General features: G+C 34.8%; 2 protein-coding genes and 2 long non-coding RNA genes across 6 annotated transcripts; 3 read left to right on the plus strand and 1 right to left on the minus strand.

Annotated features, from left to right (window-relative positions):
- Positions 1 to 496: 496 nt before the first annotated feature.
- On the plus strand, positions 497 to 5956 carry LOC131013921 (receptor-like protein 11). Its single transcript, XM_057941849.1, has 8 exons — positions 497 to 1125; positions 1674 to 1745; positions 1902 to 1973; positions 2134 to 2208; positions 2542 to 2772; positions 4136 to 4207; positions 4647 to 4718; positions 5424 to 5956. Exons 1-8 carry the CDS (start codon positions 498 to 500, stop codon positions 5954 to 5956), a joined length of 1755 nt encoding a protein of 584 aa, XP_057797832.1. The 5' UTR covers position 497.
- Positions 5956 to 6696, plus strand: LOC131013928 (receptor-like protein 19). The gene is made up of 2 exons (XM_057941861.1): positions 5956 to 6479; positions 6585 to 6696. Exons 1-2 carry the CDS (start codon positions 5956 to 5958, stop codon positions 6694 to 6696), a joined length of 636 nt encoding a protein of 211 aa, XP_057797844.1.
- Positions 6697 to 8809: 2113 nt separating this feature from the next.
- On the minus strand, positions 8810 to 10840 carry LOC131006342 (uncharacterized). 3 transcript variants are annotated; one of them, XR_009095472.1, is made up of 4 exons: positions 9712 to 10840; positions 9418 to 9470; positions 8924 to 9337; positions 8810 to 8871 (listed from the first exon to the last, which is right to left on the minus strand). It is a non-coding gene; the product is annotated as an uncharacterized LOC131006342 (long non-coding RNA). The 3 variants fall into 3 exon arrangements; XR_009095471.1 differs by having other exon boundaries at positions 8924 to 9323; positions 9712 to 10837; XR_009095470.1 differs by lacking the exon at positions 9418 to 9470 and having other exon boundaries at positions 8924 to 9323; positions 9712 to 10825.
- Positions 9118 to 12042, plus strand: LOC131006350 (uncharacterized). Its single transcript, XR_009095480.1, has 4 exons — positions 9118 to 9249; positions 9351 to 9409; positions 10943 to 11005; positions 11760 to 12042. It is a non-coding gene; the product is annotated as an uncharacterized LOC131006350 (long non-coding RNA).
- The last annotated feature ends 686 nt before the right edge of the window (positions 12043 to 12728 follow it).

Below are 12728 nucleotides of genomic sequence, written 5' to 3' on the forward strand. Positions count from 1 at the left end.
TTTTGTCATTTTAGAATGTCCACAAAAATTAGTTTATTTTCACTTTTAGAAACTTTCTATCACATGGTGGGCTCATTTCTCCACTCATAATACAATTAATTATTATTATTAACACTACCTTTTAATTAAGTGTGACACTTTCTCCATTACAATAAATTAAGCCATTTTCATTAAAACATGTGTCGTCCTCTTCTATTACTATTTTTGATGGACGGAGAGAGTATTAAATATCATTGTGGCACACACATAATTATCTCTCTATTTATTTCAAAAATAATATCTTGATTTCTGTCACTTACTTTTTGGACAAACATATATTAAAAAAAATTATTTTCTCTCTCCTATTGTATCATAAAATTATTCATTTCTTAACATCAATATCCAACTCTTTTGCGACCTATTGAATTGGGACATAGGGAATAGTTAAAATTGATTGGAGAAGCTTCGCATTATAAATGACATCAGGTAGGATTCTTGTTTGCGCACACAACTACAATATGGAGAGAGTTTCTTCCCATTTTCTCGTCCTTGCACTACTCTTACCAATCCATTATTTGATGGATTATAGCTCAGCCAAAAACGATATCACTGATCGTTCTTCCCTTCTCGCCTTAAAATCCCAAATCACATTAGATCCTCAAAATATATTGACCCAAAATTGGAGCACTGAAGCCAGTGTTTGCAATTGGATCGGAGTTACTTGTGATTCACACTACAATAGGGTGACTCAGTTGAATATATCGTACATGGGTCTTGTCGGAACCCTCCCACGAGAAATCGGGAATCTTTCTTTCCTTGTCTCTTTAAATGCGAGTCACAACTCTTTTCATGGCCTCATTCCCCCATCTATCTTCAACATGTCATTTCTAGAAGTTTTGGAACTAAAGAATAATAGTTTGTCTAGTAGTTTACCTCTTGATATGTGCACACACAATCTGCATAGACTCAAGAGGCTTCGTATATCTTACAATGTGTTGTTTGGGGAAATACCATCGAGTTTGGGGCAGTGTTCACAGCTTGAGTATCTTTCTTTGTCCAACAACACTTTCACTGGATTTGTGCCGACAGAAATTGGGAACTTGACCAAGCTTCAAATGTTGTTCCTTAGTGAAAATAAGTTGACTGGTAAGTGGATTCCTATATTTTTGAGGTCAATTCATGCATTTAATCCCATATTATTTAATTCTTTAATTTATGTGCTTTGCGTTTGAGGGTCAAATTTGAAATTTTATCTCATGTTAATTGTATTGTATAAACTCAATTTGAACCACTAATCATTATACAATAATGCATACAATGTAAGGATGTGATTTGTTTATAAAGGGTGCGTTCTTTTTTGTTGTAAATTTATCATGAGAAAATGAGGGATAAACAAAATTTAATCCTTTAAATCCTTCATTTTTTTTCCTACATTTCCTACTTGACCATTACTTATTCCTCATTTACACTATAAAGGAGGGTTAACATTATCACACCATTTTTGGAGGGATAATATTATCCCTCATTTGTAGTGTAAATGAGGAATGAATAAGGGTCAAGTAGGAAATGTGGGAAAAGAAATGCACGTATACTGGATGAGTCGAACCTCCAACCTACATAATTTGATCTTCTTTAAATGGTTGTCTTGAAGTTGGTATTTTATGTTATACATAATTTCTCCTCTTTAATTTCAGGTCCAATACCATCTACTATTGGAAACCTCTCAAACTTGGTATACTTATATCTTAGTTACAACAATTTAAATGGTGAGCTTTCATCCTCCATCTGCAATTAACATAAAATAGGGCACATATATTGGATGACTCGAACCTCCAACCTACATAATTTGATCTTCTTTAAATGGTATGTTGTCTTGAAGTTGGTATTTTATGTTATACATAATTTCTCCTCTTTAATTTCAGGTCCAATACCATCTACTATTGGAAACCTCGCAAACTTGGTATACTTACATCTTGGTTACAACAATTTAAATGGTGAGCTTTCATCCTCCATCTGCAATTAACATAAAATAGGGCACGTATATTGGATGACTCGAACCTCCAACCTACATAATTTGATCTTCTTTAAATGGTATGTTGTCTTGAAATTGATATTTTATGTTATGCATATATAATTTCTCCTCTTTAATTTCAGGTCAAATACCATATTCTACTATTGGAAACCTCTTAAACTTGGTATACTTAGATCTTGGTTACAACAATTTAAATGGTGAGCCCTTTTGCTGCACACACAGAATATAATCCTCCATCTGCAATTAACAATAATTCTTTTGAAACTTGATCAGATCTTCAGCCCACAGAATATAACTCAAATCAAAAGTGATGAATCTATACTTCTTGCCATAAAATTCCACATCGTAACACAGTGACTGAATTAGATATCTTAGATATGGGACTCGTAGGGAGCATCCCACCGGAAATCGGAAATCTTTCTTCTCTTGTTTATCTAGATTTGAGTGGTAACTCTTTTCATGGTTGTATCTCTCTATCCATTTTTAATTTGTTGTTAGTAAAATATATTTATTTATATGGTAATCCTTAGGTCGGCTACCAAAGGACATTTGCATGCATAATAGCCTTCAAAGACTCAAAACACTTCACCTATGGGAGAACAAATTGGAAGGACATATACCATCAAGTTTGTACCAATGTCCACAACTTGAGATTGTTCGCTTGTCATTTAACAACTTTTGTGGACTTGAGAGTATTCCCAGACAAAATGGGAATATCACACTGCTTAAGGAATTGTACCTTCGTTCGAACAATTTGAGAGGTATGTTCTTATCTCTATACTGAAAATTTAACTAGTTTGATCTCTTACTATTCGTTTGTATTGATATTCTAGAAATTAATTGATAATGTCATTCAATTTCATGCTTTCACTACTATAATTTCTCTACTTTTTTGTGCTATTTTGGCTTGGAGCATTGTTGCTGACCAATCTCTTTTGGAATATTACCTACGTAATAAATTCAGTACTCTAATGCCTATGTAAAATTAAATAGAATTCTAATGCAATAAGAAATCTACTATTAGCAAGTTTGAATTATTAAAATGCCTATAAAATTTTAAAAATAAATAAATATATCGTGATGCACGGGAGGACGTACTAGTCTTCATAATTTAGAGGAATTGGACTTGGGATCCAACAAACTTAGTGGGCCTTTGCCAACACAAATTTGGAACATCACAACTCTCATTGGGTTAAATCTAAACGAAAATTCTTTAACTGGTATCTCCTGATGACTCTTTCAAGTTTCAACTGATTCATTCTCGCCAATTCTAGTAATATTTATTAGTCCAAGAATTAGGTTAAGAAATTTATCTTCACTTATGGAACCATTATGTAAATTATCTTATCTTTGGCCTTTTTCCCTATTGAAACATATATTTTGGGGATCTGGGCAAATTAAATAGATTTGTAGTACATTAAAAGAAATTCAATTTGAACATGCATCTTGATCTTTGTCATATTGTTCTTGTTTTTGTTATGACAAAAGTATACATTTCATATACCTATATTTAATCAAAATTATATTCAAAATAGTTAGGGAATAAGAAATTCCACAATGCTATGAAAACTTTAGCAAATCTTTGGCCATCTTTCATTCAGTTACAAATTAATTTATGGTTCGTTCTCTTTGGTTATAAATTTATCATAGGAAAATGATGAATAAACCAAATTTCACTCTTTAAATTATTCCTTTTTTTCCCTTCATTTTGTACAAAATAGAATTTGACCCTAACACATTCCTCATTTTCACTACAAATGAGGGATAATATTATCACATAAAAAATGGAGGGATAATATTATCCCTCCTTTATAGTGAAAAGAGGAATGTGTAAGGGTCAAATTAGGAAATAAGGAAAAAGAAAGAAATGATTTAAATGGTGAAATTTGGTTTATCCCTCCTTTTCCCATGATAAATTTACAACCAAAGAGAACACATTCTTAGTGGTAATAAATTAGATGGAACATTACATAAATTGAAGCCCTTTATGAACTCCTGAAGTCTAACAAGTTATATGGTTAATTATGTGCCTTCCATTTCCTAATTTGTTGGTTTTAGATGCATTTGTTGAAAGATATTTCAAATTATTTGTCAAGTAATTCTTGGGTTGCTGCCAACTTTCAAGAACAATACCATCCACCATTGAGAATCTATCAAATCTGTCGCTAATAGATCTCTCTGACAACGAATTAAATGGTGAGCTTCCACTCCATCTACAACTTGACATCCCTTGCAAATCTGCAACTCGACAGAAATGCTTGCAAAACTTGATCAGATCTTTAGCTTATTTTGTTTTCTTAGCTTGTTGGCTTGTTCTCATATAACTAATTTATGCTTAGATAAATACTCTAACAATAGTTGGATTTTTTATTTCCAGCCATACTGGATCTTCTATTTTCTCAATGTTAACAAATTATTTGTTAAATTATGATGTCATCAAGTATACTTGGTGAGTCTTTGTGATACAATACATGGATCCCCAAAATATCTTGTGTGCATTGCTAATTGATTTATAGTTTAAAGGCATTTAGCAAATAATAAAGTTTTAGTGTATGTTTTCAAGTACAAAACAAAATGTCTTTCTTACTATGCTCCATCTTTAAAGTGATTGAATGAAGGGTTCTTCAATTTTTAGGTCCAATACCATCCACCATTGGGAATCTATCAAATTTGTGGTGGCTAGACCTCTCTGACAACAAATTAAACGGTGAGCTTCCATTCTCCATCTGCAACTTGATCGGATCTTTGGCCATTTCTGTTTGAACTAGTCTTTTTTATATTTTACATTTGTTAAGATAAGATATGTGATTTTCTAATTCCTTTGCCAATGCATCTACAATATTATACACTAAAAAAAAAAAAACAAACGGACTTTTTCCAATTTTTTTCCCGGCTTGCTAAATGACATCGAATATATGAGACATGCATGGGTGATATAATAATAGAAGTTGTAATTTAATTTATGAAGTATTCAATATGCATCGTAAGTTTAAGTTTGTAACAAGATCTTTAATATGGTATGAAAATCATCAAAAATAAATTTAAAACTAATAGATTATTAAAATTTTAAACTATTTTATTTTATTTCGCTTTGTTAAAATTTTACAACATTTTTTTATGTATTTTTAGGAAAATATTTATTTAGTTATTATCATGTGGAAAATATTTTCTTTCGCTTTGATAACTTTAGCAAATCTTTGGCCATCTTTCATTCAATTACAAATCAGTTTAGTGGTAATAAATTAGACGGAATATTACATAAATTGAAGCCCTTTATGAACTCCTGAAGTCTAACAATTTATATGAATTTAGATGGTTACGTGCCTTCCATTTCCTAATTTGTTGGTTTTAGATGCATTTGTTGAAAGATTGTCTCTAAAGCAATATCTATGTTGACTTCTCAAACTTCCAGGTCCAATACCATCTATCATTGGAAATTTAACAAATTTGGAGTATTTATTGCTCTCTTCCAACAAATTAAATGGTGAGCTTCCATTCTCCATGTGCAACTTCACATCCCTTGAGGTTCTGATTCTCTCAAATAACAGTTTGGAAGGGTCAATTCCGCAATGCTTTCGAAACTTGAGCAAATCATTGCTCATATTTCATTTAAATGCAAATTACTTTAGTGGCCTCATTCCATCAATATTTATCAAAGGGTGTAGTCTTCAGTCCATCAATTTGAGTGGTAATAAATTGCGAAGAAGATTACCTAAATCCTTAATCAATTGCAAAAGTCTAAAGGGCCTCGATGTTGGAAATAATAGAATACAAGATGAATTTCCGTTTTGGATGGAAGCTCTTCCTGATCTTCGAGTGCTCGTTTTGAAGTCTAACAAGTTTGATGGTAACATGTCGCTGCCTTCACGAAGTAACCTTTCATTCTCGAAGTTGCAAGTTTTAGATATATACCTCAAAAATATTTCAAGAATTTCAGAGCAATGATGGATGTGAAGGAAAATCAAACAAATCAAACACCAAGTGATGGCACCTTTCTAAATTTTTTGGAGATGAGAATCACCTTGAAAGGTCTCGATCAGCTATTGAGGAGATTGTTGAAAACCTTTACAACCATTGACTTATCCTCCAATAATTTCTCTGGTAGTATTCCAGATTCCATAGGTAATCTGAATTCTTTGAGATACTTGAATTTGTCCCACAATAATCTCATGGGACACATACCTGCATCTCTTGGAAATATAAGTGTGCTTGAATCATTGGACGTATCATGGAACAAATTGGACGGAGGAATTCCAAGTGAATTGACGAGGTTGACATTTCTTGCGAAATTAAACCTTTCAATGAATGATCTCGTGGGGCAAATACCACAATCTACTCAGTTTTCCACATTTGAGAATGATTCATACATTGGAAACTTGAGATTGTGTGGATTTCCGTTGACGAGAAAATGCAACGAGGAGAATGGGCAGCGGATGCAGCCAGAAGAACAAGATGATGAAGAAGATGAGTATGGATTTATAGATGGATTTGGATGGAGAAGTGTGGTGATGGGATATGGAAGTGGAATCATAGTTGGAATTGGAATTGGTTGTTGGATTATTCGATTTTGAAGGCCAAGATGGTTGGTGGAATTCTTTTTTGGTGTTGGATATACATACAAGAAGAACAAGAAGAAGAAGAAGAAGACAAGGAAGAGAGCTACTCCAACACAGAGGGGAAGTTGATTGAAGACAAGCATATATCATGAGCTTTTCTTTCTTGCTTTTTTGTTCTTTACCGGACTTTAGATTGTTGTTTTTTTATTGCTACTCGTGAGTTTGTGATTTAGAGTTTATAAAACGACAGTGGTTTTGCTGATTTTCTTACATTTTTCTTCATTCTTCGTTGTGGGTTTTCTTAGAAAAGTGATTGTGATGGAGTCCCGGTATGATAAAAGCAGTTATTTTCTTGTTGGCTTTTTGTCGAACTTTTGGCGGACTTGTTTTCGCCATTCTTTAGAGAATCTTAATTCTCTTAGATACTTGAATTTGTTTCACAATACTTGAATTCCCTTCGTCTCTTGTCATCAAATAGATTGGATGGGGAATTCCGAGTGAGTTAACCAAGTTGAATTTTTTTACAAAATTAAATCTTTCGATGTTTGAATTTTTCCTATATGTAATAGTGATAATTAATTGTATTGTGAGTGAAGATTGAGACAAAAATATATTTTCAACTCAAGCTAATTTGCACTAGTTTAATTATAGATCTAAGAAATATTAAAAAATTGAACTTAAATATAGAATTGTCAAAAATGAATTGACGGAGCTAGATTGGGCCATAGAGCTTCAGGCCCAAAAAGATTTCAAAGCAAAAAATCATATAGCCCAATTTAGTCTATTCTATGCTAGTGCCGGTCATCATGAGGAGACCATTAATATAACTTCCAATTAATATTAGGGTGATTTTGATACAGGTCCACAGCAAATAGGGGTGAGCAAAAAATCCGAAATCGAATAACCGAACCGATCCAAATCGAAATTTTAAAATATGGTTCAGTTTTTCGGTTCGGTTTGGTTCGGTTTTTTTTTTCCATAAAATTTCGGTTTTTCGGTTCGGTTCGGTTCGGATTTTTTAAAATCGAAAAAAACTGAAAAACCGAATTATATTTATAATATATATATATAAATATATGTTATAATATTTTAATTATAATTTTATAATATCTAACTTCTAATATTTTTTTAATTTTATAGTTTTTTTTGGAATTTTCGGTTTTTTTTTTCGAAAATTTTGGTTTTTTTGGTTTTTTTCAAAAATTTCGGTTTTCTTCGGATTAATTCGGTTTTTCGGTTCGGTTCGGTTTTAATTATAAAATTTTCGGTTAATTCGGTTCGGTTCGTTTTTTTTTTAAACCGAATTAAAATATAGTTTGGTTTGGTTTTAGCAAAAACCGAACCATATAACCGAATGCTCACCCCTAACAGCAAAAGTTTCTGAGCCCGCTGATGAACGTTTTTGAAATAACATAAATTTTTAATATGATGAAACTGAGATCATCGACATAGTTAATCTTCTATTAATTTTATCACTATAGCCCCTTAATTAAAATAATAATAAAATAATTATGATTATACTATTATACCCTTATAGCCACCATTTAAATTTTATAATGAATTATAAATTTATAAAATAAACAATTTGAAAGAGGCATAAAACTGCAAAACTCATGTTCTTCTCCGGCATCTCTGAAACCGCAAAACTCATTAGAAGCCGGCGCTCCGCCTCATCCTTAGCGACTTTATCAACTCCTCCGCCTCTTCCAAGCACTCGTTATTCTGCAAATATTCTATATAAGTTATCAAGGATTGCTTCTGCGACACAAATTTAGGGGGGCAAGCAAAGATTGAGGAGAAGAACTAACAAAACATTTCTCCTCAACTGCTTTATAAGTTTCTTGAGTAGTTGCATTGTAATACCCCGCCTCTTTATTAATCTTTAAGGATTATATAGATTATGATTTAAAGTTAATTCAGTGATCTGAATTAATATATATATACGCGAGATCCAGAGTATGACTTAATTTATGCCTATTAACTAGTGTGAACCGCTAGCAGATTATTGAGCAAGTCAATAATTATTGTCTTCAGATTAATAACTGACTTAGCAAAGTCATGTTATTTATTCATATGCAATTGAAATATTGTTTTCTATTTATCAGGAGACGTAAATTTATTCCGACTTGTGGAGTAGATTAAATCAAAGGATTTAATTTATATTTAGATACGCGCTTAATTAGCAGATACCAGTATTACCAGTATTTAATTGCAAGCAAGCGATTAAATAGCAAAGCAAAAGTTATGTAGACTGAAGGATTTAATTGTGGTAATTTATCACATTACTTGGTACATCACATTCACCTACTCTATTAGCTACATCAAGCTTGTCAAAAGAAAACAATGTAACATTCACCTACTCTATTAGCTACATCAAGCTTGTCAAAAGAAAACAATGTAACGTGCATACAACAGCAGCCCCTCCCTCCTTTTTCCTGTGCAAAAGCCACGAATTCAGATCAAGCCATGCTCCTTCTGCTGCCAACTTTCAGCCAAGCCATGCTCTTGGTACATGTAGGGGGTCAATCAGCCACCCTACGTTGCCCATCCCTTCAAAATACTCAAGTGTAGCCAACAACCCTTTTCCATTATATCTCCAGCTAGAAAATTCGTATTTTTTTCTTTCTTAATGCATCTTCACTAAGAGAGGATTTGGATTCAGCTTCCGGCAGACTTAGAGAGGTAAGAGTGGCTAACTCCTTCACCATTGTGGCTAACTCCTTCACCATTTCTTTCTTGAGTTCAGCCTGAAATTGCTAAACAAAATATGCTATTCATTTCAGCTATTTTTTTTTATTGAACAACATAGCACAACAGAGAGCCAAAAGAACAAACATTCAAGGTACTTACTATATCAGTATGTTCTCTCCCACGTTACATGCTTCACACGCATCAAATCCACGCTTCAGTATATATGTATAAATACGGAGTAATTAGAGGAATGCACAATCTTTTATTTCGAGACTGACGCTATGTGAATTTCCATATGACAAAGTAGCAATATGAACCAAAACCACACCACCTAGTCTAAATTCTTGCTTCATCGAATTGAATAATAGAATATCAAGGCTTTGAGAGATTTATGAACACTAGGGTATCAAAACTAGAAGAAAGACCCTAGCTTGCTTAATTGAGATGTAGTACCTGAGTTGGAGAGAATGTCGGAACGGTGGCTGCCCTGTTTTGACGAGGCGGAGTGGCCGTCGGCGACAGTGAGGCTTCCAGAGAGGCGTACACAACAGAGGAGCAGGCGACGATTCATGGAGACTTGAGAGCCGACATCGACTTCCGAAGGCGTGCAGCGGCGCTTGGTAACGACAGCCCACATGGGCCTATTACTCATCGGGAATCAGGGAGAATCCGTTGGAACCCCGTGACGGTGGCAACTCAGGGAGCCGGAGCCGGTAGCACGGCTGACGGACTCTAAGAGAGGCAGCAACGGTTCCGCCTGAATCAGCAGAGAGCTAGGGCTCATTCCGAAAGGGGGAAACTCGCCTGTGCGTTTCGGTGAGAGAGTAAGAGGTAGAGTGAGCGACGATCCTTCTGAGAAGAGAGCAGACGACACGAGCCGGCCACTGCTCGCCGGAAATCGAAAGCAGCAGTGATGATTTTGATGAGAGCGTTAGGGCTCATTTCGAAAGGGGAAACCAGGGCACGATATGAGAAAGGAATTGGAATTGAGAGAAAAGAGAGAAAGAAGAGCAGATGTGGCGGGGAACCAGCGCCGGTGACCGGCGTGACGGCGACCTCGCCGGTCTTCCAGATGCGGCGGCTTTCTCAAAGGGGGAGAGAGGAATTGAAAGAAAGAGTGTGGAGAATGAAGGCTGCGCGAGTTCAAGGAAATTTGCGTGCACTAATTCCAAATGGGCTGCTATACTTGGGCCAAGTTTTACTTAAAAGAATAAGAGATGAAGTTGGGCCTCTGCACATATTCTAGTTGGGCTGCGTTCATGGATCAGGATTTAATGGAGATGGGCTGACCTATTTGAGAGCTATATATTTCAGCTGGGCCAGAGTTAGAGTGAGCCTATTTTATTCTATTCGGCTGCCCTATGTTGCTCTCATTTAATAATTTAGCTGCCTTATTATTATATTTAGCCGATTAAAGAACAGCCTAGATTAATCTATTAATTGAATTTAGTTGTTTCTAATTATGGATTAATTTAGAACGAGGTTATTAATTAGTAAGGGAGTTAGCACACGCTAAGATGAGTGGATTAATTAAGATTAATAATCCAATTTCATAAGACGAGCCTTAATCCAATAGTTTGGATTTTTATTAGTGAAAAATGAGTCATGCATAGTTAAATTACGCATTCTCATTATTAGAGATTCTTACTTGAGCAATGTCTTACTTTATATTCTGGCAATTAAGGTCAAGCGCGAGAATGAGAGCTACTCAAGGAGTCGCAACACCTTAACAAATCTTTGCTATCAGGTGGGCATTTCTTACGCGCAAAATAAAATGCTATGGGAGAACTATCAAAGTTTTTATGCTTCAAAAATGCAAATTAGATTTTTAAATGATTTATACTTTATTTCGTTTAAATAATTTACACTTCGCTATTTATGCTTATTTGCGTCTAAATACTTTACGCTTTATTAATTTACGCTTTGTTACGCTAAAGTGATGTACGCTTTATTACGCTTTAATGAGTTACGAGTTGATACGCTTAAGTTATTTATGCTTTGTTATACGTGAATGCTTTATGTTTGTTATTGATGCCCATGTGATGATGCTAATGAGTTTGAATCCTGAGCGGATAGCTCTTCTGCTAGAATTTATGTACACAACGCGACCGTGAGTCAATGAGAGGGTTGGCCGGTCAAACGTCCGTTGAAGGAGGCATCCCTCAACGGTACGATGCTAGCGTCTGTTGGGAGAGGCCTCCCTCAACAGTACGATGCCGTGTCCGCTGAGGGAGGCCTCCCTCACGGCGCGATGCCTGTGTTTGTTGAGGAAGGCCTTCCTCACAACACGATGCTTTCTGACATGATTATTAATGATAAAATGCATACACGCTATCTATGATTATGAATATGTTATTTAAGTACAGGATTTGAAAGAAGGCTGCTATGTCTTACAGATGCTATGGTTTGTATATAAAATGTTAAGCTTATATGTATTAGTTTTGGCAATGGCCCACTAAGTACTTTTGTACTTAGCCCTGCATATGTTTCTAAATGTGCAGGTTGAGCTGTGATGGATGATGAAGTGTTGCTGAGTGGAGCTTTTGTCGAACTAAAATTAGGCCCAGAAAGGATATATGTCTGCATACATGTATCTCAGTTATGTCTTCCGCTGCAAACACTGATTATGTTAGATATATAACTATGCCAATTACTCTTCAAAGAAATATCTAATGCTTACTTGGGTTCATCGAGTATCCTTTTTAATTATATGCGTCAATCCTTCCATGTCTTAAATTTTATTTCAAGAATTAATGCTAGATATCAATGTCTATAATCGAGTTATGAATGAGTCAAATGTGCCCTTTCTAACCCCGCTTCTTAAATCCCTTCCCTAGTCACGATTTCTCGGATTAGCTATCCTTAGTTAAGGCCGATCGTGACATGCATAGATTCGTCAAATGATCCAAATCGCTGAAACCTGACTTAACAACATATTAGACTGCAACAAGCTAAGGCATACCAAAAACAACATACGCATCATATAACTGAATGAGATGATGATACCCGCTGGTTAAGAACACAAATTTTCAGCTCCATAAGAGGGATTATATGATTAGATGAGAAATATTGCATGGTATTTCTCAACTGTCAGATATAAGAAGATTGATCAGTCATGTTAAAGATAATATCCCTAATTCCCCATATGGCTGCAAATATACCTCTGCTATATCATGATATCCTTATTGAGAAAGAAACCAAACTACTTTTCATTTGATGCACTCCCTCAGCATGTGTCCACAAGTTAGAGCATTTTCCTTGTTATCATAGCTGCCACAGTGCATATTGTCAAACAACACTGACATAACAAGACATGACCAAAATGTATCCACAGGAAAGCAATTTCTGTATAATAGCTAAAAATAGGAGAAAGGAAGACAAACTCAAGAATAACACCACAAGTGTTCTTGCCCCAATTTATACCTGAACCATTTTGAGAAGATTGCTCTCTACGACAGATGGTTCCCTAG

The sequence above is a fragment of the Salvia miltiorrhiza genome, chromosome 1 (genome assembly GCF_028751815.1).
Source record: "Salvia miltiorrhiza cultivar Shanhuang (shh) chromosome 1, IMPLAD_Smil_shh, whole genome shotgun sequence".
Lineage (NCBI taxonomy): Eukaryota > Viridiplantae > Streptophyta > Magnoliopsida > Lamiales > Lamiaceae > Salvia > Salvia miltiorrhiza.